This window comes from Podarcis melisellensis (genome assembly GCF_964234715.1).
Source record: "Podarcis melisellensis genome assembly, chromosome: 4".
Lineage (NCBI taxonomy): Eukaryota > Metazoa > Chordata > Lepidosauria > Squamata > Lacertidae > Podarcis > Podarcis melisellensis.
The window spans coordinates 4,463,209-4,486,753 of record NC_138531.1 but is presented as its reverse complement, the minus strand read 5'-3'; the positions used below and the strand labels follow the sequence as shown (position 1 = coordinate 4,486,753).

Here is a 23,545-nt window from a genome sequence, read left to right as displayed (position 1 = left end):
TAACAATATCACTATAATTTTTGAATCTTTGAGAAGTATTTTAGTATTTTACCTCAAGCTGTATTTTTGGCTCTTCTACATAAGAAATGTAGAAAACTGGACACTTGCCTTCTAGTTTCTTTTGGTTGTTCAATGGCAGTAAGGGCTATGAGTGTTTGAACAGTCCAAGATAATGCTGGGGTTTTGATATACTGCAGGGATTTTGCTTATGCACTTCTGCCACCTTATCCCCTGAATTTAGAATAGTGAAGCAGAAAAAGAATGAAGAGACTTGCAGTCCCAAGAACACATGTACACAAATAATTCTCCTATAACATTTTCTGAATAATTATGCTTAGAACTATATGTGTCACTCAAACTTTATTATGGCCTGAGCAACTGCTTATCCACTAATGTACCCCAGTAGTAATGTGTGGTGCTGTGCAAACAGCTTGATAAGAAGCACCTGGAAGACTAGAAGAAATGCTAGTGGGCTTTTTGGCTTAGTATATTCACAAGTTAAATATAGCTGAGAAGGATAATTATTCACAAGTTAAATATTGCTCAAACAAGTGTTCCTCGTTCATTCATCTATTTTGGGATAGTATATAGGCATGAGGTTTGGCTTCAGTACATTTGTCATACCTGTAAATCATCCAAGATTAAACCAACCTGCTCCATGCTAAAGCATAACATAGGTTTTAAAAGAGAACTTTTTTCCCTTTTCAATCAGATGAGCGGTGTAAAGAGGCTGAAGCCACGGCTGAGTGCTATTCTTTTTAAGCTTCAGTTTGAGGAACAGGTGAATAACATCAAACCTGACATCATGGCTGTCAGTGCTGCCTGTGAAGAGATAAAGAAGAGCAGGAGCTTCAGTAAGCTTCTGGAACTAGTATTGCTAATGGGAAACTACATGAATGCAGGATCTCGAAATGCACAGACGTTTGGATTTAACCTCTGCTCCTTATGTAAAGTGAGTCTTTAAAGAGCTGTGAATGCTGAGTTCAGTGCTGCAATCACTTGCTTTTCATATTTACAATGCAGTTTAAATTGCTTTCTGTTTTTTGACACCTAACATCTTCAATAACTTCAGCTTAAATGTCTATTCATTTACCCCCACCCACTTATAAAAGCAGTTAATTTGTTTTGATCTAGACAATAGTAGATATTGTAAATGTGTATGCTCAGTTTCGAGATTGCTGTACAGTTTTAAAAGCTTTGGTGTTTCAAGCCGACAGAAAGAGGTGTGACATGGTGAGCTATTGTTGCTGCTCATTGTCTCAATTACGAATATTTTTAGTAGTACATCAAAAATGAAACTGAAAGCTTGCACTTAGTGAATTCTGTTAAGGGTTCAACGGAGCAAATAATTGGTCCCAGTTCTGCAAGTACTTCAGATTTGTACAACACAGAGTATACTCAGCCAGAGCTGAAATACATTTATTTCAGCTTTTTCTTCTGATTTTGAAGGCTGATATTTTCCAAATATGCACTGGATATGTAAATATTTGGCTACTATCTGATACTAAAGCATCAATATTAGAATTGAATCTTGTAGTAAAGGTAAAGGGACCCCTGGCCATTAGGTCCAATCGTAGCCAACTCTGGGGTTGCGGCGCTCATCTCGCTTTATTGGCCGAGGGAGCCGGCATACAGCTTCCGGGTCATGTGGCCAGCATGACTAAGCCACTTCTGGCAAACCAGAGCAGCGCACGGAAACGCCGTTTACCTTCACACCGGAGCGGTACCCATTTATCTACTTGCACTTTGACATGCTTTCGAACTGCTAGGTTGGCAGGAACAGGGACCGAGCAACGGGTGCTCACCCCATTGTGGGGATTCGAACTGCTGACCTTCTGATCGGCAAGTCCTAGGCTCTGCGGTTTAACCCATAGCGCCACCCATGTCCCTGAATCTTGCAGTATCTTCCAGTAAAAGGCTCCTGGTGTGCAGTCTTATTTAGAAATTTTGCAATATCTTCATCCATTAAACATTTTGGGAAACATTCCCTGAATAAAAAATATTCAAACTTTGATGTCAAAATCTGAAAAGCTTATTATTTTATTTTTATTTTAGACATTTTTACCCCCCCCCCCTTTTCCATCAAGGAACTCAGAGCAGATAGTCTCCCACCTACTCAGACTAAACTTGGTCAATAAGGTTGCTACATTGTGTTCCTTTACAAAGTTGGTATCTTCTAGATACAGTGGTGCCTCGCAAGACGAAATTGATCCGTTCCGTGAGGCTCTTTGTATAGCGGTTTTTTCGTCTTGCGAAGCAAGCCCATTGACATCTTAGTGGATTAGCGCTATTAGCGGTTTAGCGGCTTTTAGCGATCAGCTGTTAAGCGGCTTATCAGCGGATCAGCTGTTAAGCGGCTTAGGAAAGGGGGGGGGAGCGAAAAAAAACCCGCAGGAAGTCGCAAGACATTTTCGTCTTGCGAAGCAAGCCCGTAGGGAAATTCGTTTTGCAAATCGCCTCCAAAACGGAAAACCCTTTCGTCTAGCGGGTTTTCCGTCTTGCGAGGCGTTCGTCTTGCGGGGCACCACTGTACTTTACACTGCATCATGGGAGTTGTAGTCCAAAACATTTGGATAGCACCAAATTGGCAAGGGCTGCTTTAGACCATGTCCGTGCTAATTGTAACTCTGCATTAGAAAGCAAAATTTGAATATGAAAATCAAATTTTCAATTAAAATGGCAAATTAAATGCAATTAGTTTTTTTTAATGGTTCAAAACTCAGTTTTCAGATATTGTGCAGGAAAACTGATTTCAATTTCTATTTTGTAAATCATAAAATATATGATCAAAATGTATTACTGCTTCTGAATATTCACTTACTAATTTCTAGTTAAAGGACACCAAATCAGTTGATCAGAAGATAACACTGCTTCATTTTCTGGTGGAATTGTGTGAAGAGAAGTATCCTGAAGTCCTAAGCTTTGTTGAAGACTTGCAGAGCTTAGATAAAGCAAGCAGAGGTTTGTATTAAAGAATGGGCTAATATATTTTATTCAGCTGTTGTCCAGAATGAATAATTTTTGATTTGAGTGTTGAAGTTTGTACCCACACCCAAGAATTTACATTCCAGAATTTACTACTTTTCAAGCTTCCTTGTAAGCAGAAGGTCATTTCAGGAAAGTTCATATTGAACTAAGAAAATGTCCAGAACAGAATAGTGGTGTGCAATAAGAAAGCAGCAACACAGAGTTGGAAATATTGTACATGATACTGGTATGCGTCTTTGAAAGGTAAGAAGCTACAAGGCTGGCACAAGAATTGTCAAGATTTCAAATCTGAAAAAGATCAGTAGTCCTGCAGTACCAGAGGCTCAAACAGATGTTTGACAAGCAACAAGCCCTCAAGAATTCTTCACACTGTCAGCCATAGGGATCCTCCCTCCCCCCCTCTCAGAAAGAAGAAGCCATGCTGCACTTAATGCCAGGTTATCCTGCACATCCTGCATCCTTTTGCTTTGCACCACAGGGTGCAAATGTATGTAGCATGATGTATGGGCTGAAAAGTTGGCCACTGAAATTTGTCAGGAGTGTAAGGAACAGATTTAAGACCCCCCTGAGATCCAGAAATGAGCGCCATTACTGGCTAACGTGCTTAGTCATCAAACATATGCTGTACCTACTGAACATTTAGTTTCACAGGCCCAGAGGCACTCTGGAGTCTTTTTTATGGTGCAACAGAATGGGGATATGTGGATGATTCTGCTCCAAAGTGGTTCTACATATTCTGAATAAAAGTGTCAAGATGAAAATATTGAGGTCCATTCGAATAGTGCTTGAACTACAGAGTACCCAGGCACACAGAATAAGACACACATTCTGATATGGTGCTCATGAAAGTTCAACACTTCCCCCAGTATCTCAGCCACTTCCAGTACAGGTAGTTGCGGTTTGGGTTCATAGTCACATCCAAAGTTTCACTAAGGTACTAGTGGTGCTTGGGGCACATCTCAGGATACAAGTGGTGTTTCTTTATCCCAGGGGCAGCTAATCTGTGGTCTTTCAGATATTTTTGGATTCCAGCTCCCAACAGCCCAGGCAGCAAGAGAAATAGTCAGAGATAGTGGGAGTCATAGTCCATAGAGATGGAAGTTCAAAGGTTAGACACCCTGCTCTACTTAGTTGACATTTTATTTTGAACATAACTCAGGTATTCTCTGTAGAGAGGTTTATAAATTCTGGAATCCATATTTATTTGTTCTTGCTCCTTGAATCAAGTGCTTCAGCCCATTCAAATGTATCTCACCTATACTAGAGACCACAGTTTCACGGTGATCTGAGAGAAAAGTTTTCTGGAGCAAATCCTGAAGCAGGAGAGCAAAACTAGAAGTTCAAAATTTTAACATGTTTCTATCTGGAAAACAGACTGGCTGGTACATGAAGTCATGTGCACCTCATGGTTATTAGTCTACTCTTGGTAATTATATGCTTCACCAGGATGCTATAAACAAGTTTTGCACCTACCACTGAACAACTTTCTCCCTTTAAGATGAGAGAGTCTGGCAGAAGCATATGTCCCCATGAAGAGTAAGTACTATAGTATGTTTGGTACCAATTGTATACCTATATACTGTCTCAACTGTGATCAGTATGCCCTCTCCAAATCACTCAATTTGTGCATTAACTAGTCAGAGCCTGAGTACATTTGCTGTTTCTGGTGATGTGATTGAGTAAATTTATTAAACTGATCATTCATGAAGATATTGAGTAGATAGTAGAACTCAACACAAAAGTATTTCATAATGTGGACTTAGAGGAATCTTTGCAAGAAAGCATCTACTAACAGTATTCACCTTTTGATATGTGTGAGGTTTTAATTATAAATATATGCTTAGTTTCAGCAGAAAGCTTGGAGAAGAGCCTGAAGCAGATGGAAAGGCAGCTTATACAACTTGAGAAGGATTTAGAGACCTTTCCCCTTTCTGAAGATATTCATGACAAATTTGTGACAAAGATGTCCATATCCTTTTGCTGTTAAATAACTTATCTGGCTTTGTCTAAGGTTCTTTAACACTTTTAAATTTTATTTGCATAATCTTTATTAAAGTTATAGCCATCACTTCTGACAACCCTGACCTCATTTCTACCTTGAATTACTAAGAACCTAAAACGGCTTTAATGAAGATTCACCTATAATTCATAATCTGAAGGTAGTCCTGTGTCATCTCCAGTGGTTTGGCGTTTTCGTCATATAGGCATGAAAGTGCTCATTGAATGGAAAATATTACTGGAGGAAACAGTTGAGAAGTTGACTAGTTAAGCACTACAACTTAAATTGGATGGAAAACAGCTTAATTTAGCAATGAGGGAAGAGTTGCCAGCTTGGGGTATCAATTTAGATTGCCCATTTTGATTCTTTTTTTAGTCTGAACTACAAACTAATTTGTTTTTTAAAGCTTCTTTTCTCTTACTGTTTGGAATTGTATGTGTAATTATTCCTTTGAATTTATAGGAGTCGCCATCATTCTTTTCCATAAATCCTGTGCATCTTACCTGCTAATTTTGGTTCAGGTTTTTTCCTTTCAGATGCTTTTTGATGTGATATTTTTTTCTGTTTCTGGTTTGTAATTCACTAAGAAGCAAGTAGCATTAAGAAGCAAGTAGCATTAAGTAGCATTAAGTAGCAAGTAGCAAAAGACAGCATCGGGGGGGGGTCCACAAAAAGCAGATAGATGTGCTCTTGTGGGTTTCTTGTTTTTGTTGGCCTGTAGGAAGGTTTAATGAAGGTATGAAAGAACTAATTGTCTGCAGCTCTAAACCATTATGCTTCACATTCAGTTCCCATGGCACTTCATGTTACTAACCAGAGTAATGTTAGCTGTTGGCCATTTGAGGCTACAGAATGTATTTTCATATTTAACACTTCGTCAGTACATTGGTATTGTACATAAATATCTATCTATTTCTTAAAATGTATATACTACCTGGTTGTAAGAAACCTCAAAGAAGATTACAAAAAGAATAAAACAATAACATTATCAATTAAAACAATTAACAGTTTTAATCAGCAATAAAGTAAAAACAGATTAAAACACATCAACATGCTAGGTATCTGGTAGGTCTATCTAAACAAAAATATTTTAGCATATGCCGAAAAGTGTACAATGGGGGCACCTGTTCCATATCAATAGGCAACAAGTTCCAAAGTATAGGTGCTGCTGCAATAAAATATTGATTTCTTATAAATGTGGAACAAGTATTATGTGGCACCTTCAACAGGGCTACTTCTGCAAATTGAAGCAATCATAGAATCATAGAGTTGGAAGAGACCACAAGGGCCATCGAGTCCAACCCCCTGCCAAGCAGGAAACACCATCAGAGCACTCCTGACATATGGTTGTCAAGCCTCTGCTTAAAGACCTCCAAAGAAGGAGACTCCGCCACACTCCTTGGCAGCAAATTCCACTGTCAAACAGCTCTTACTGTCAGGAAGTTCTTCCTAATGTTTAGGTGGAATCTTCTCTCTTGTAGTTTGGATCCATTGCTCCGTGTCCGCTTCTCTGGAGCAGCAGAAAACAACCTTTCTCCCTCTATGTGACATCCTTTTATATATTTGAACATGGCTATCATATCACCCCTTAACCTCCTCTTCTCCAGGCTAAACATGCCCAGCTCCCTTAGCCGTTCCTCATAAGGCATCGTTTCCAGGCCTTTGACCATTTTGGTTGCCCTACTCTGGACACGTTCCAGTTTGTCAGTGTCCTTCTTGAACTGTGGTGCCCAGAACTGGACACAGTACTCCAGGTGAGGTCTGACCAGAGCAGAATACAGTGGCACTATTACTTCCCTTGATCTTGATCTTGTTACACTAATTCCAAAAATAGAAAGAAATTTTCCTTTTTATAAACTTTTTCCCCGCTAATTTTTATCCAACATCCCTTCTTCCTGGTCTCGGGTTATGTCAGTCCTTTCTGACCGTTACATCCAGTCCATCAATCTGGTGATCTTATGTCCGAGGCCCTTAAGTCTCTTCTATGCCCCTTCTGCAGATTTTCTTGTTCTTGTTTGTGCTTATGCACTTCTTTGTCTTTTGTTGGTTTCTTTCGTAGTTTCTTCCCTTTCTCATTGAGGAGTGGGTCTTCTATAGGTATTTCTGCCTTCTATCCTATGATTGTCCAGAATCAGCAGTTGATCATCCGAATGATAAGGATTTGAAGGTCTCAGAATGGTTAGCAATTTTCTGTGCTTTCGCATGTAAGCATGGCTATGCATGCACATGGTAATTTTAATTTTGTCTTTGCTATCTTAACTGCCACCTTGAAAGCATTCTAGCATATACATTGCTTGCCTGAAGGACAGCACTGAACATGAAAATGTATTCATAAACCCTACCTACAAGTTTACACACAGGTTACTCTTATTTATAAGAGAGTGTATTATCTGAAACTTCACAGAAATACCTCACCATTTCAACCAAATTCACATGTGACACTTAAACAGATGGTTTGATCTTTAAACACTGTTAAGATGCAATAGTTAGCTCTCTTCTGCTAACACTCCCTATAGGCAGGGAATAATTGAGGAACAGTGGAGTTACATGTGGTTTCTGGTAATGGCTGTGAGCTTTCTAATTAAAGACACTCACTTCCAGGAAAACTGGAGTTACGATAAATTACAAACCAAAGGAGACTTGATGTAAAGGTTAGATGAACCTGCACAGCGTGAAGAAGTTGGGGCCTGTCTGAGCTCTTATTGTTATGACAGGGGAAGTTGAATGATGCTGATGTCTTTTGAAAGGCACACAGCTCGTAAAAAGCAGTCGGTGGGAAAGCTGAGACAGGAAGGATGGGGCTTTGTGAAAACTAATTTCTCACTTGCCATACAATTACGCTCTGTAGGCAACTTGGCTATTACATCCTGTCACTAAATATCATAACCTGGAGCCGGCTAATGAATTGATTAGCATTCATATTTCTTTTAAAAGTCAGATATGTGCACAGTCAGTGGGTTCTATTATTGATAGAATCTATAATTATATAAAAGACTTCCTTACTGGATTATTCTAGTTAGCTGTCCATTGCAGTTGTGTACACTACTTTACATGCAATTAAATCCCCCCACCCCCGCTTTTTTTGCTGTAGATAAGAATTCCAGAGAAATAAAGCATAGAACATTAAAACCATTTATGCAAACATTATGATGAAATGTAATTAAAATTACTTGATAGGTATAGATGTGCAAACAAGTTAAATGAAAATTGGGTCCTTGAACAGTTTTGAGAAGCTCACATTTCTCTTTGATTATAATACAGGCACACCATTATCAAAATACACGATAAGCTCTAGAGCTCTTATCTACAAAAACAAATTGATAAAATACTTTTGTCAGTTTTTTCTTGCACCACTTTGTCACTTTAGAAAGCCATTTAAATATATATTACAAGAGACGACAAATCTATAAAAATAATTTTATGAACAAAATGGTATTTTGTACTTCTGTACTTTTTCAGAATAGCAGGAAAACAGTGTCTCAGTTTATCAAGAAAATGACAGTTTTGGAAATAAAGCATTTAGTACCCTGCTAAATTTTGCTTGATTAATAATAGTAATACGTTTTAATAGTGTGCTGATCATTAAAGGGATTTATATAAATTGTTCTCTGTGAGATGATAGTATTGGCTATGTATGATGATCTGTTGATGTAAAATTAAATTGCCAGTGGAACTAACTTGATATAGGTACATAGTGAAAATGCCATCTGAATGATGACTTCCTATTATGCTTAGCAAAATAATAAGAACTGAGACTCTAGAAACACAGGAGGCAAGAAGTTTAGGAATATTGGTTCAGTTGTAACAAGCACCTTTTCATGTTTGATTTTCATTGTGCATTTACTAGCATGGTTTTTTAAGTATTAAGAGGCTTTAAAGATTATCAGAAATTCAGCCAAAAAATCACAAAATGACATGTGTAGAGGAATATTATGAAGAAAAAGTAAAGGATCAGCTGAGAGTGTTGCAAGGAGATCTGTAACATTGTGGTATACTAGATAAAAGAAAAAGTGATGATTACTAATTGTGAAAAATATAGATATGTTTAAGAAAATGTTGGCAATGTTGTGTATTTTAAACCAAAAAAAGTTGCAGAGGCATGGAACAATTATGTGAGTGAACAGAAGTGAAAGTTTGATTAGAATATTAAAATTCTGAACTGTTTCCCAATACTTTTCTTTATTAAAATTACTGCCAAACATTTATTTTTGAGCATTAATAAAATATTAGTTAGAGAACAGTAATTCTCATTGATTTTGAGAAGGATCAACAAGTTTGTTATCAAAGAAGTTCACTTGTTTGAATGTTTCAGAGGACTAGCGCTTTGAGTAACTAATTATGTATTTTTGCAGTGTTTGGTTTGTGTTGTATTGGTGCCAAGAAGAAATCCCTGAAATCTCTTATTTAGAGTATTTGCTCCCTGCTCTTAGAAGTCGGGGGGGGGGGAGCAGCTTACATGCAGTTAGTTAAAGCAAGATATTCCCACTAGTTTGTTATCTAAGTGGGACTTGGGTTGTGCAGAGGCAATTAATCTTTGAGGTATGAAAAATGTAGGAAGAATAGGAAGGAAAAATTGAAAAATGCTGACTACGAGAAGAACTACATGCTATTGGAGAGATGTTGTTACTGCTGATAACTTGCTGTTTCCTCTTTCCTGGAAACTTAGTATTCTCTATTTATTTTGATGATTGATTGATTGATTGATTGAATTTACATCCCGCCCCGCTTCCTGAAGAACCCCAGACTGGCAAACAAAGCAAAATAATTGTAAAATACTAAAACATTCTAAAAACTTACTCTCTTCCATCCAGTGATCTTTCCAGGAACAATATTCTTCAGCCACCAAACACCTGAGTAAATGGGAATGTTTTCAAATTCTTCCTGAAAGCTAGTGAGAATGGAGACAGGTGCACCTCTATATGGAAGTCATTTGACAATCAGTTTTGTAACCTTAACAAACTTAATACACCTTTGTAATTCAAGCACGGGAACAGTTCCAGAAACTTTCGAGGATGCATAACAGTATGGAAACACTCTATCGGAATGTAATGGAATTTTATGCCGTCGATTGGAAGAAAGTTTCAGTGGAAGAATTTCTAACTGACTTGAACAATTTTAGGACAATGTTTATGGTAAATCTTATGACAATCTAATTCTAGACTCTGCAGAAGTAGTATAGATGAATGTGCTTTTGCTTCACAGGTTCAGCTATTCTTTACATCACTAATTACAGCTAGCCACAACCTTGAGTCTCCATATAATGTTGGACTACAATCTCAGCATGGCCAGTGGTCAGACATGTTGGAAGTTACAGTCCAACATCATCTGGTGGACTGAAGGTTGGGGAAGGCTGACTAGAAATATGAGTATATATTTTGTTGGTAGCAGCAACCTAATACGCAAGCATGGTGGACCATTTTACCCCAAGTTACATGAGAACCAGATACATTTGAAACAGCAGCTACTAGTCTAGGTATATAACTGTGCCGCTGCCCCTTACTTCAGGTGTTCAGGGGAAAGTGATGATCCTGATTCTTACATAGCCATAATAGTATCTTACATAGCCATAATCTCTCATATCAGTACAAGAGGCAGGTCTCTGCATGCTTGGGGTTTCCCAAGGTATGCACAAATACAAAAAATATTTGTCATAAATAAATAGAATGGGGCAACCCTTCCCTGCCACCCCTCCTCCCTAAACAAAACATAACAGTAAAAGCAGGAAGGAATAGCAAGTGGATGCACAGGTGAGAAGAGTAGTCTACAAAAATTGCCCACTCACTGCAGGAACATCATTTTTTAACATTAAGGCTAAACATCTGGGCTGACTTGGGTGTGTGCAAGAGGAAGAAGCAATAGGTTGAAGGAGTGAAAGTGGGGTAGGAAAGGCAAATGATGCCAGCTTTTTAAAACAACCGTAGTACTATAACAGATTCTACTGCTGTGGTGGTGTTTTATTGTTGAAAACTGCTTTAGGATTTATTTTCAAATGAAAAGCAGCACAGAAATTATTTTAAATAGGCATGTATACATTTTTCTAAGTCATAATTATTTATGCTGGTGAAATTTAATATATTTTGCTAGCAAGCTGCAAAGGAGAATATGAGAAGAAAAGAAGCAGAAGAAAAGCAGAGACGTGCTAGAATTGCTAAAGAAAAAGCAGAAAGGGAAAAAATAGAAAGACAAAGAAAGAAAAAGTGTTTGTTGGAAATGAAAACAGGTAATGTGGACAGGAACCTTGTTCTTTTAGATAGTAATACTGCTTGTGTTACTAGCTCGATGACTTCTAAAAGCAGAACTGGTTGTTTCACTTCAGAAATGTGCTTAAATCTGACTAATCATTTCATGGCAATGTTTTGCTTGTGTGGAGAATTAAATTCCTATTATTTCCCGTTAATGCCAACTTTCTTTGCTTTCCACATTTTTCTTGCCCTCAAGCTAACATTGAGATGCTCGGGAAATGTGGTGCATTTTGCCCATGCTCTGGCCACTCTTACCTTATCTCTGGTTGTGCTGATGTTTGCCTCTTGGCTCTTGCTATGGCATTAGGGTGCTAAGTAAGGTAAGTTCCTTGCTCACCCATGCCAGCTCACCCATGCCAGCACTCTGTCCTTGATTCAAGATGCTGCATGCTCCTACTTTCCAGCTTTGCACGGCACACCTCCCACAACATGTAGAAGTAGTGGGTAGGTACCTCCCAAACTTTAAGTGGACCTGAAATTGGAAAATGTTGCAACTATATCCTATCCTAGGCCAGCCTTTCTTGACCTTGGGTCCACATGTGGTCTTAACTACAACTCCCATCATCCCTGACCTGGCTGGTTAGGAATGGATTGAGAACAACATCTGGGGACTTGAGGATGAAAAAGACTGCCCTAAACTAATCTGTCCATGCTGAAAATCCCATTTACTTTCTGAGCTGGAGGAGAGTTTACTGGGGACATGGTGCTCAATTCATAATGTAGATTGTCCTAAAAACGTATCATTTTTAATCTTGATTTCTTCATCTTTTTTTCTGCTTATACAATTTTCATAGCATAGGAAAAAAACTACTTATGATGTTATAGGTTCAGAGCTATGTAGCAGTACAATCAGCATATGCCTAAATTGTTAAAAGGGGGTTTGGCATTAGCTCAGTTTGTCAGCTGGCTCAGCAAGCATATTGGTTTCATTTCAGTAGGAGAAGAATATTACTTTAAAGTTAGCAGTAAAAATGGTAACTTATTGCTGCCTACAGATTGTCCTTTGATCGAAACATTTAAGGCAGTTTGCAATTCTGCATCCCAGCTCACCTGGGGCTCATAAAATCATAGAAGGGACCCCAAGGAAGGGAAGGGACCTTTGAAGCGACCCCGAGGGTCATCTAGTCCACCCCCTGCAATGCAGGAATCTCAGATAAGCATCCATGACAGATGGCCATCCAACTTCTGCTTAAAGCCCCCCCCCCCCCAAGGAAAGAGATTCCACCACCTCTTGTAGGAGTCTATTCCACTGTCAAACAGCCCTTAGTGTCAGAATGTTCTTTCTGGTGTTTAGTCAGAATCTCCTTTCTTGTAACTTGAAGCCATTGATTCAAGTCCTCCCTTCCAGAGCAGAAGAAAACAAGCTTGCTACATCTACCATGTGACAGCCCTTCAGATGTTTGAAGATGGCTATTATATTTACTCTCAGCCTCTTTATCTAGGCTAAATATACCAAAATCCCTCAACTGTTCCTCATAAGACTTGCTTTCCAGAACCTTTATTATCTTGGTTGCCCTCCTCTACGCACATTTCAGCTTGTCAATATCCTTCTTAAATTGTGGTGCCCGTTGCATATCTTCTGATTGAGAAATCGAAAACAATTTTGTGCAGATTACTTGACGTAACTTGAATTACAATTTTTTGAAACAAACAACTGCAAAATTATTGTTGAATGGGAAGTACAGTGGTGCCTCGCAAGACGAAATTAATTCGTTCCGCAAGTCTCTTCGTCTTGCGAGTTTTTCGTCTTGCGATGCACGGTTTTCCATAGGAATGCATTGAAAATCAATGCGTTCCTATGGAAACCGCCTTCCCCCGACCTCTTCTGGCGGGCGGCATTTTAAAATCGCCCGGGACAGCGGAGGACTTCTCCGCTGTCCGGGGCGATTTAAAAGCCCCTGGGAAGGCAGGCAGGGGGGACAAAGGCTTTCTCGCCCGCCGCTCGGCTTCGGGAAATCGTTCCGATGCCGGGCGGCGGGGGGAGGCTTTCCCGCCCCGCCGCCGGGCTTCGGGACATCGTTCTGAAGCCGGGCGGCGGGGGGAGGCTTTCCCGCCCGGCCGCCCGGCTTCGGGACATCGTTCCGATGCCGGGCGGCGGGGGGAGGCGTTCCTGCCCCACCGCCCGGCATCGGGACGATGCCCCTAAGCCGGGCGGCGGGGGGAGGCTTTCCCGCCCGGCCGCCCGGCTTCGGGACATCGTTCCGATGCCGGGCGGCGGGGGGAGGCGTTCCTGCCCCACCGCCCGGCATCGGGACGATGCCCCGAAGCCAGGCGGCGGGGGGAGGCATTCCCGCCCCGCCGCCCGGCATCGGGACGATGCCCCGAAGCCGGGCGGCGGGGGGAGGCGTTCCCGCCTCGCCGCCCGGCATCGGGACATCGTTCCGATGCCGGGCGGCGGAGGGAGGATTTCCCGCCCCGCCGCCCGGCATCGGGGCATCCTTCCGAAGCCCGGCGGCGGGGGAGGCTTTCGCGCCCCGCCGCCCAGCTTCGGGACATCGTTCCGATGCCGGGCGGCGGGGGGAGGCGTTCCTGCCCCGCCGCCCGGCATCGGAACGATGCCCCGAAGCCGGGCGGCGGGGGGAGGCTTCAAAAGCCTTCCGGGGGCTTTTAAATCGCCCCGGACAGTCCCGGGGCGATTTAAAAGCCCCCGGTTAGGCAGGCTTCAAAAGCCGTCCGGGATAGCGGGAAGCGCTTCCCTGCTATCCCGGACCGCTTTTAAAATGCTGGCGGTGGGGAGCAAAACCTTTCGCCCCCGCCGGCCTTCCTGGACCTCTTCTGAAGTCCGGAGGGGGGGAAAAGGCTTTGCTCCCCACCGCCAGCATTTAAAAAAAGGTCCCCGAGATTTCCCTATGGGCTTTCGTCTTGCGATGCAAGCCCATAGGGAAAATCGTGTAGCGAAGCGTCGCAAAAACCGAAAAACCCTTTCGTCTTGCGGGTTTTTCGTCTTGCGAGGCATTCGTCTTGCGGGGCACCACTGTATATGTGCATATCTGCTTTAAGTAGCTCTTTTGAAATTGTATATAGCTGTATAAGACCCTATAGCAGAGAAACTAAACTGTGTTGGCTCAGACGTAGTACTGGCTTATGGACAGTCCTCCCAAAGGCTGCAAGCCCATGGAGTAGGCGTTACTAAAGTTGGTATGACTACTTTGTACCAGCTATCTCTGGTCTCTGTCTGCATGTGTGTGTGTGTGTGTGTGTGTGTGTATGCGTGTGTGTATACGCACGCACGCACGCACGCACACGCACACAAGTGTGCATAGTTTCAGATCAAACTATACTTTGAATGAATTCTGCTTTTTTAAATGCAGCGTTAAATGGTTAAAAAAATACAGAGGGTCAAAGTATTTAGTGAATGAAAGTCTATTTTCATGAGTGGACATTCACAAATCCATAAATGATCCATTTAGGGAAGCAGAATCTGAACATCTAATATATTGTATGCAAATAATCATTTTCATCTTGGAAGATGATGTCCTACAAAGTAATCTGCTTCTGCAAACCCACATGGCTTTATGATGTGGCGTCATTCAGGGTTCAGAGATATTAGAAGCATATGAATGATGTTGCATTATATTTAAAGTTACTGCTCTATTTCATTTTAGGACGCAGTGGTGTGAGGTGAATCAAATGAACTTTGGTCTGCATTAGTGGACACAATATGAACACTAACAGGGCTGACTTCTTGGAGATCTGATTTATGAGTAAATTAAAGGCTTGTCTGAATTTGGAATTGCCAGCTTTTTATTGCTACGGTTTCTTCTCCAGCCCTGTAAATCCTTTGGCATTGCTATGGTAACCATGAAAGCTGAAGGAATTCCCTCCATCTCTTTTTACAGAGGGTGATGAGACAGGTGTGATGGATAGCCTACTGGAGGCCTTGCAGTCAGGGGCTGCTTTTCGAGACAGAAGAAAACGCACAACAAGGGCTAAAGGTGAATACTCCCCCCCCCCCTTTATAGATTTAGGGCACAGGACTATTTACTAAAGAATGCATCATTTGGTGGAGAACCACTTATAGTAACAACATTAAATGATCATTTGTAAAGTTTTCAGTACACCTTTGCTTCCAGGAAACTACCTTTTGGAAATACACTTTTGTGTAAATATTAAACATACTTGTTTTTTCCTTCTTTTTCCTTTAGATACAGATGTGCCACAGAATTTCAGCCCAACCTCTGAAAGACCTGTTCTGAAAGCTTGTAACCATGGTAATTCATAAATCATATGTTTTTACTGTTGATTTCTATTGATTTCCATAAGGGTCTGTTATATTCCTTGTTTACTGTCATATCTGGAATAAGCCACTGGGATTGGCTTGCCAAATGGAAGTCACTTAGTGTCTACATTCTTAGAAGTTTTCTTCTTATCTTTACATATCTGACTTGCATTTTTACTTTGTCTAAAATCTGAAGAGTTGTTGATGCCAAATAACATAATTCAAAATACTAGTAAAGTATGTCTTTAGCTCTTGAATTTTAATATATTGTCTTATTTATAAAATAGGTCAAGTGTTACTTTGTTGTAAAATAGCATTAAAAAAGAAAAGGTATTTTATTTATTAACTCAGTGGTTTATAAAGTATCATTGTTAAGGATCTGAGTATGATTCAGGAAAGACTGTATTTCATATTATGAAGAATGTATTTCACATGTTGGGCAAAAAATAATAATATTAAATATTCAAGTTTGTGAATTTAAGCAGAGGATTTTATCTGTTTATTTCACCTACAAAGGAAAAGAATATTTTCTTTACCTTATTTTATTAAGTAATTTCTTTTATTAAGTAATGCTTACTTAATATATGCACAAAAATCATGGGGGGAATATAGCTAGCCATTTTATAGTTATAGAATATGATGCATTCCCTGTTCCTTGTGGTCCGAAGGCATGTGATACAGGAACCTTGCTGAAGTGAAGCAGGTTTAGAGCTGGTCAGGACTGAGAGACTGCATAGATGTCCTGTGTACACCGTCTTGAATTCCTTGGGAAAAAATGCAGTGAAATACATTTCATTATACAGTGGTACCTTGGGTTACAGACGCTTCAGGTTACAGACTCCGCTAACCCAGAAATAGTACCTCGGGTTAAGAACTTTGCTTCAGGATGAGAACAGAAATTGTGCTCTGGCAGCGCAGCGACAGCAGCCATTAGCTAAAGTGGTGCTTCAGGTTAAGAACAATTTCAGGTTAAGAACGGACCTCCAGTGGTCCCTTGGGTTAAGAACTTAATTCATTCTGGAGGTCCGTTCTTAACCTGAAACTGTTCTTAACCTGAGGTACCACTTTAGCTAATGGGGCCTCCTGCTGCTGCCGGAGCAAGATTTCTGTTCTCATCCTGAAGCAAAGTTCTTAACCCGAGGTACTATTTCTGGGTTAGCGGAGTCTTTAACCTGAAGCGTCTGTAACCCAAGGTACCACTGTATGTGTAAGCTATTTTACTTGGAGTGATCTTTGTAGAAGCAATACATGGTTTGTTTTTTGTTATGAAAATCTCCCTGTTGTGAGGTTAAAGCTGATTATTTGCTACTGCTGCTAAAAACCATTTCAAAGGCAAGCTGATTCATCTTCCTTTTTTATGATTCTGGAAATACAAAACCCTACTAGAACATATGGGTTACCTTGCTGGCTCAGTCTAAAATGCATCTAATGCAGCATCTGCTTTCAGCAGCAGTCAGCCAGATTGCTCACAAGTAAGGTGTGATGGCCTTCTTCTGTCTGTCCCAGCATCTAGTCTTTAGAGGTATACTGCTTCTATACGTATAGAGGTTCTGTTTAGCTACTATGGGCATTGCTTGGTAGTTTATGTGGTGTGCAAACTTTTTTCAAAGAGGGCCAGATTTGATGAAGTGAAGGGCCGTGAGGACCGACCAAAGGGCCAACCAAAGTTGATAACCTTTTTTAGGATTGAAGTTGTTGGGGTTCTTTTTACCCCAGGAAATATACTACTGTGGGGGCCAGAATAAACTGACCAGGCTGGATTAGGCCCCTGAAATGAACTTTGAACATGCCTGGTTATGGCCATTGCTGCACCCTGTAGCAGTGAATTCCATAATAGTATGTTGTGTGGTTCAGCACTTGTTTTTATTGGTCCCAACCCTACCACTGATCAACTTTCTCTTGTTGGAAGATTCTTAATTTACTGTTGCAGTTGGTTGAGCCCTGAAACAGGGATGGATAAGTTCTGGCATGCCTTTAAATATGCAACCTTTCGATGTCAATCTAGTTTTAGAAACAGTTTTGAAGGACAGCAGAAGCTGATCAGACTGTAAAATGGGATCAGGTAAATCAACTTTGTGAAAAAGGGAGAAAATGTCTAATGCACCTATGTCACAACTCAATATTGTTTAAACTGTCTTTGTAAGTATTTTAAATGGCACCTGAAGAACTGAAATTTTCAGATAGTCAGTAAAGAAAAGTCTTATGAAAAAATGTTTTAAAAAAGCAATTCTAGACATTGCATCTGTCACTGATCTCATTCCCTACCAACAGTGACCCTTTCTGTCTAGACTCTGACTAATGATTTTCAGAGCTTCGTTAAACCAGTTATAGAAGATTGTTGTCAGGCATTCTCCACTAAATTGCTTACCTAAGCTATGTAGACATTCTGGTCAGGAGTTTTCAAACACTGATTTTAAGTAGCAATATTCTGCAGAATAGGTTGGTGGGGGAAAAGAACATAACAGAGAGGAAACATGGCAATGTGTGTGTGTAATTTGCAAAGATCACACAATACGCCTCCTATGCAAGTAAGCCACCAATTGTCAGAGATGGATGTGTTGGCACTTCTCAATGTGTTACTTCTCCCTGTATGGGTGACTTTCTTCCATTCTCTTATATGGAGAATATGCCCCCTGTTCCTGGTGTCAATTGTTATGTGAAAGGCTAGATCTTGGTATTCTCCCAGTGCAAGTGATTTGTAACATTAATTCCTACCTAAGATTGTGTATACACAGAATTATGTACATAGAACTCTGTAGAGGCTACTTCAGTGCAGCTAAGGGGAAGGACCCTAAATAACTGGTGGAGACCATGTTCTGCATGCAGAAGGTCCCATATTCAATCCCTGGCATCTCCAGGTAAGGCTGGGAAAGATTGGTCTGAAGCCCTGGACAACGATGCTGTTTGATGCTGACAATACTGAGTAGATGAATCAGTCGTCTGATTTGGATTAAGGGAACTTCCTATGTTCCCTTGTAGGACAGAAAAGTGGCTTGATGGAATCGGGAGATTCAGTAACCATGGCAGCAACACTTGTTTTAGCTAGTGGGCTGCAATCACCAAGCTCACCTGCTACAAGAAATGGTAGAACTTAGGGTATCCTGGGAAGACTCCACAGTAGTAATCATGAGTTTTTTACCTTTCTGGTGGCAACTCAGAGAAGAGCTCTGCTACTAGCCTTGCGAAGTTGAGTGGCTCAATAGTATGGATGCCAGATACCATTACTACAAAGCCTCGGCTGGAGTACAGGAAGAGGCATGTTGCTGGTCTGATAATGGACATTAGCCTAAGCCCCCACAATAGCATTTCTTTCTGAGTTGTGGAGCCATGTTTTCAAAACCTTTTGTCATTTATTATAGATTGAACTTCGTAGCTAAGTAATAATCTCTTTGAGTGGTGGCAGAAATTTCTCTCTAATAATTTTGAGGCCCATATTTGAAAGCCTTTCCGTTAGCAGTATTTCCTCCCAGCATATTTACATTGGTGATTTTTAAAAATATATATTATAGTGTATTTAAGACCAGGTCTTTGCAAAAGTTTGTTTTAAAACCACCTGTCTCATAAGCATTCATTTCCAGACTCCTAGTCTTGAGAAACTTGCCAGAAAGTTCTTTTGTTAATACTAACACTAGGGGGTGCCATTCATCCATTGTTTAGCTCTAGATTGCTTTGAAAATGCGGGCAGCAAAATTTTCTCACGTCAGAATGAAATGAATTCTATAATGAAATAAGAATGCATAAAAAAGCTATTATGAAATTCATGTATAACGAGCTAGATATATATCGTATAAACTAAAGACGTCTGCTACCTAGCTGTTATTGCCATACTGCCTGGTAAAATAATTATTACTGTCCTGACATTTCATAAATATACATAAATGAAGAGGGTACAAGCATTAATTTTAAAGTTTGGAGAACAATATAATGGTAATATTTACTTTCATGATGCTGTATACTGCATGCACTTCATTCAGTTGAAACTAATTTTATAGTTTTAGCTTAATCAGGTTTGTTCTTAGCCTTAGGCACATTAAGTATTTACAGCTAGCATAAACAGCACTTAAGTGGTATTATAATAATGAACAAAAAAATTTGGTCATTGTTGGATAAAGTGTTAAGATAGCAAGGGAAATGTATACTTTTACAGTTGTACTGTAGGTGGTACTCTTTTACTGCTTCTTCTGAGGGTAGGGGCAGAATAAATATATATTCAATTCAGTGTGATCCATCATCAGGCAACTGTTCAAAAAGTAGCATTCTTAAATGCTCTCAAATGTCCAGTAGCAAAAATAAATGAAGGGCATAGTGCATTAAGGGATTTCCAGTGGAGTCTCTCAGGGCAGAGGAAACTGCTGCGAGAGAGAGCTCATGGGACAGATTGTGCTCTTACTGCCTTTAGCAATAGCTTCCTAACTAATCAGTCTCCAGGCTTACACCCTGCTTTAACTTGAGCTGCTTTCTGTTTGCTAGGCACTGACTGAAAACAGGACACAGCCAATTATTCTCTGCTGAGTTAACCCATTTCACTTTATCCAGGGGAAAGCATGATTGCCTCCTTATGGAAACATATTCTTCATGTGTTTTCATTTTTAGTTACACATCTTCTAAATTAGGGTAAATAACAAATTATTTCAAATAAGTTTTAATTAAAACATTCACATATTTCTGTTAGGTACTCAGAGGTTTTTTCTGTTGAGCCAGTTAGCACATTGAAAAAACCAATCCTGTACATCTGAGTTACGCAAATAATGTGAAATGACACCAGAAATGGACCATCACTTATGCAGAAGTAATTGCCCAAATAAGAACATAAGCAGGGCCTGCAGGATCAGGCCAAAGGGACATCTAGGCCAACATCCTGTTCTCACAGTTGCCAATCAGATGCTTGTGGATAACCCACAAGCGGGATCCGAGCACAAGAGCTCGTTTTCCTTGTGGTTTTCAGAAGCATTACTGCCTTTGACTGTGAAGGCAGAGCTTAGCCATCCTGGCTGGTCGGCTATAAACCGTTGTGCTTTGTGGTTTTTAATTTAATAATTTCACCCCACATTTTTGGTCTCTGCTTTATTCAAAGAATACTCTGTGGCTGGTATTTAAAGCAGAATATAAGTACATTTCCCCCTGAAGTGCTGGTAAATGATAAGTATATGTTCCCAATTGGCAACATCATTTATTTAGAAGAATTTAAACATAAGAACAACCTGCTGGCTCACACCAAAGGTCTAGCATTCTGTTCTCACAGTGACCATCCAAATGCCTATGGGAAGCCCACATATAGGAGATGAGTGTGCAATAGCAGTCTCCCCACTTGTGATTCAAGCAACTGGCATTCGGAGGCAGACTGCCTGCCACAGGGGAGGTGGAAAGTAGCCACCATGGCTATTAGCTATCAAAAGCCTTGCCCTCCTGTAAAGCTAATCAAGTTGATGGCCATCATTACCTCTTGTGGGAACAAATGCCATTGTTCTGTGCACTGTGTTTTTTGTCTGACCTGAATCTTCCTGACTTATAGTATTATGAAAGATTGAGGAAAAACTTCTTTGTAACCACATCATGCACAATTTTGCAAACCTCTGTCATCTTCCCCCTTTACTCTACTTTTCTGTAAACTAAAAAGTTCCAAGTCAACCTTTCCTCAAAGGGAAGTTGCTCCATCCCCTTGATTGTCCTGGTTGGCCTTTTCTGAACCCTTCCAGCTCTATACTATCCATTTGTTCTCAATCAGTTTGACAACACTTAACATAAGAGAAGCCTGCTGGATCAGGCTGGTGGCCTATCATGTTCGGCATTCTGCTCTGGCCAGCCAGATGCCTGTGGGTAGCAGGAACCAAGTATAACCCTGCTCTTCCCTCCTGCGGTTTTTAGTCACTTGCATCAGGTCCTGGGGCACAACTTGGTCAAAAGGAAAGAGGGGAAAAACAGGGGGTCTGCAATACTTAGCTAATTTGGAACCGTTGGCATAAAGGACTTAAATGGCTGGACCATATTGCTTGTTTTCAATGTACTACTTTGTTATTTTGTTCATATGTTTATTTGTAAATCACTTTTAAGACTATTCCGCAGTTAAGTTTTGAAATAAAAAAAGGACAGAGACAATTGCTGTGTTTGACTAAATCAGCAGTGAGCAACCTCAGTCTCCGGGACAAAATGTAGCCCTTCAGACCTCTTTATCCTTCACTCAGGACCCTCCCTAGACCACATCTCATCAGCCCTGCTCCATCTCTTCCTTGAGTGCTTTCACCTGGCTGGCATATGGACTTGAAATGTGACATTTGATTGCCTTGAGAGAGAGGTTAGAGAAGGGGCAGTAGAAACCTCTGTGTTTTGCATGGTTGGAATATAGCCTACTGTAAGGTAAAGGTAAAGGTACCCCTGCCCGTACGGGCCAGTCTTGACAGACTCTGGGGTTGTGCGCCCATCTCACTTAAGAGGCCAGGGGCCATCGCTGTCCGGAGACACTTCCGGGTCACGTGGCCAGCGTGACATCGCTGCTCTGGCGAGCCAGAGCTGCACACGGAAACGCCGTTTACCTTCCCGCTGGTAAGCGGTCCCTATTTATCTACTTGCACCCGGAGGTGCTTTCGAACTGCTAGGTTGGCAGGCGCTGGAACCGAGCAGCGGGAGCGCACCCCGCCGCAGGGATTCGAACCGCCGACCTTTCGATCGGCAAGTCCTAGGCGATGAGGCTTTAACCCACAGCGCCACCTGCGTCCCTTATAGCCTACTGTACAAAGGTACTAAATGTCACATCTGTTGCATCACCTACTTTGACTGTGGTCTTGCCCACCACTGGTATATCTCCACTCATCAAGCTAATCCCCCCCACCCCCACTTGACTAGTTTCAACAAAGCATAGTCAAGATGAACTACAGTTTAGGGTTTGGTTGTAATACGGAGCTGTAGTTATTCAAAAGCGAACATAAAAGCTTCATATTTCATGGATATGCTGGGAGTTTCTTCTGCAGCTTGTTTCCATTATGATAAACAAAGGTTTATTGTGACATCCAAATGCAGATCAAATGAGAGGATTTTAACTGACCTTACATTTGCTTTCTGTACTAACCAGAGGAATCTAATAAGTGTGGGACACTAAATTCTGTCACCAGGGGTTACTCTAGTAGCTGATACCTGAAGCTTCTTTGTCACAGTCACATGTTGTGGGTGGTATCCAACCAAACTGTTAGTGCAAGCACTTTTGACTGTGCAACTGAATTCCCTCTCCACGAGCCCCCCGCACCCTCCCTAAATCTGCTTCAGAGGGTTGGGGGAAACCCACAGCAGATGGTGGGGAGGGGAGGGGGGTGGTTCTGTTTCACAGCCCAGAGTGTTTGATGTAGCAGAACTACCGGTATTTAGTTGGATACTGGCCTTAATTTGGATTATATACTCATAAAACATAACAACCTGAAAATTAACAATAGTGGAGCAGTATCAGTTAGGTTTGCAAAATGTTCTACCAGCGAATTGGTGCATAGTTGCTTGTTCCTATGTATGTTATCAAAAATGTGAATAAGGAGTGTGCTATTTGTGGACAAGTAGTGTAGAATTCAACATTTTCCTTGTTAGACTTCCGGGTCGGCGCCATCGCCGAATGGCGGGCTCCCTCCGAGCTCCGGGGGGAGCCTGCTCGGCAGGGGCTGGGTCCTACCGCACCGGCGATGCGGGGACCCTTAAAAACCACGGCCACGGAGGCCGTGGACATGGAGACTCGGCTGGCACCGTTAGCGCCCTCCCGACTCGTGAAGGAGCCTTTTTAAAGGCTACGGATCGGGTGCCGGGGAGAAGCGTGGTGCTTTGAGTCCTCTGCTATCCCTGCCGAGCGCAGCCGCGAGCCATCCGGCGGAGAGCGCTGACTTCTTCTATTGAAAATTTGGATCTAAAAGAAGAACCCGTGAGTAATTGGAATATGGACTAAAAAGAGGGATAAATTTTTTAAAATTAGGAGCGAACGGGGGAGGTGGAAAAAAGGAAGTCAGCCCCCCCCTAAATTGTAGAAGAGCCAAAACAAAGGACTGGATAACTAAGATCGAGTGGAACCTTATCTTGCCGAACTAGCAACTTCGCGAGGGAAAATTACAAGATTGAGCTGGAGGAGAA

General features: G+C 41.2%; 1 protein-coding gene across 1 annotated transcript in view; it reads left to right on the top strand.

Moving 5' to 3' along the window:
• DIAPH3 (diaphanous related formin 3) overlaps positions 1-23,545 on the top strand; it is a 128,846-nt gene that overhangs the window by 43,657 nt on the left and 61,644 nt on the right. The window contains exons 21-27 of the mRNA XM_081907301.1: positions 713-952; positions 2,832-2,961; positions 4,833-4,958; positions 9,956-10,119; positions 11,072-11,207; positions 15,069-15,164; positions 15,375-15,440. Of these exons, the coding sequence (XP_081763427.1) occupies positions 713-952; positions 2,832-2,961; positions 4,833-4,958; positions 9,956-10,119; positions 11,072-11,207; positions 15,069-15,164; positions 15,375-15,440 (958 nt within the window). The remainder of the gene's footprint in view (positions 1-712; positions 953-2,831; positions 2,962-4,832; positions 4,959-9,955; positions 10,120-11,071; positions 11,208-15,068; positions 15,165-15,374; positions 15,441-23,545) is intronic.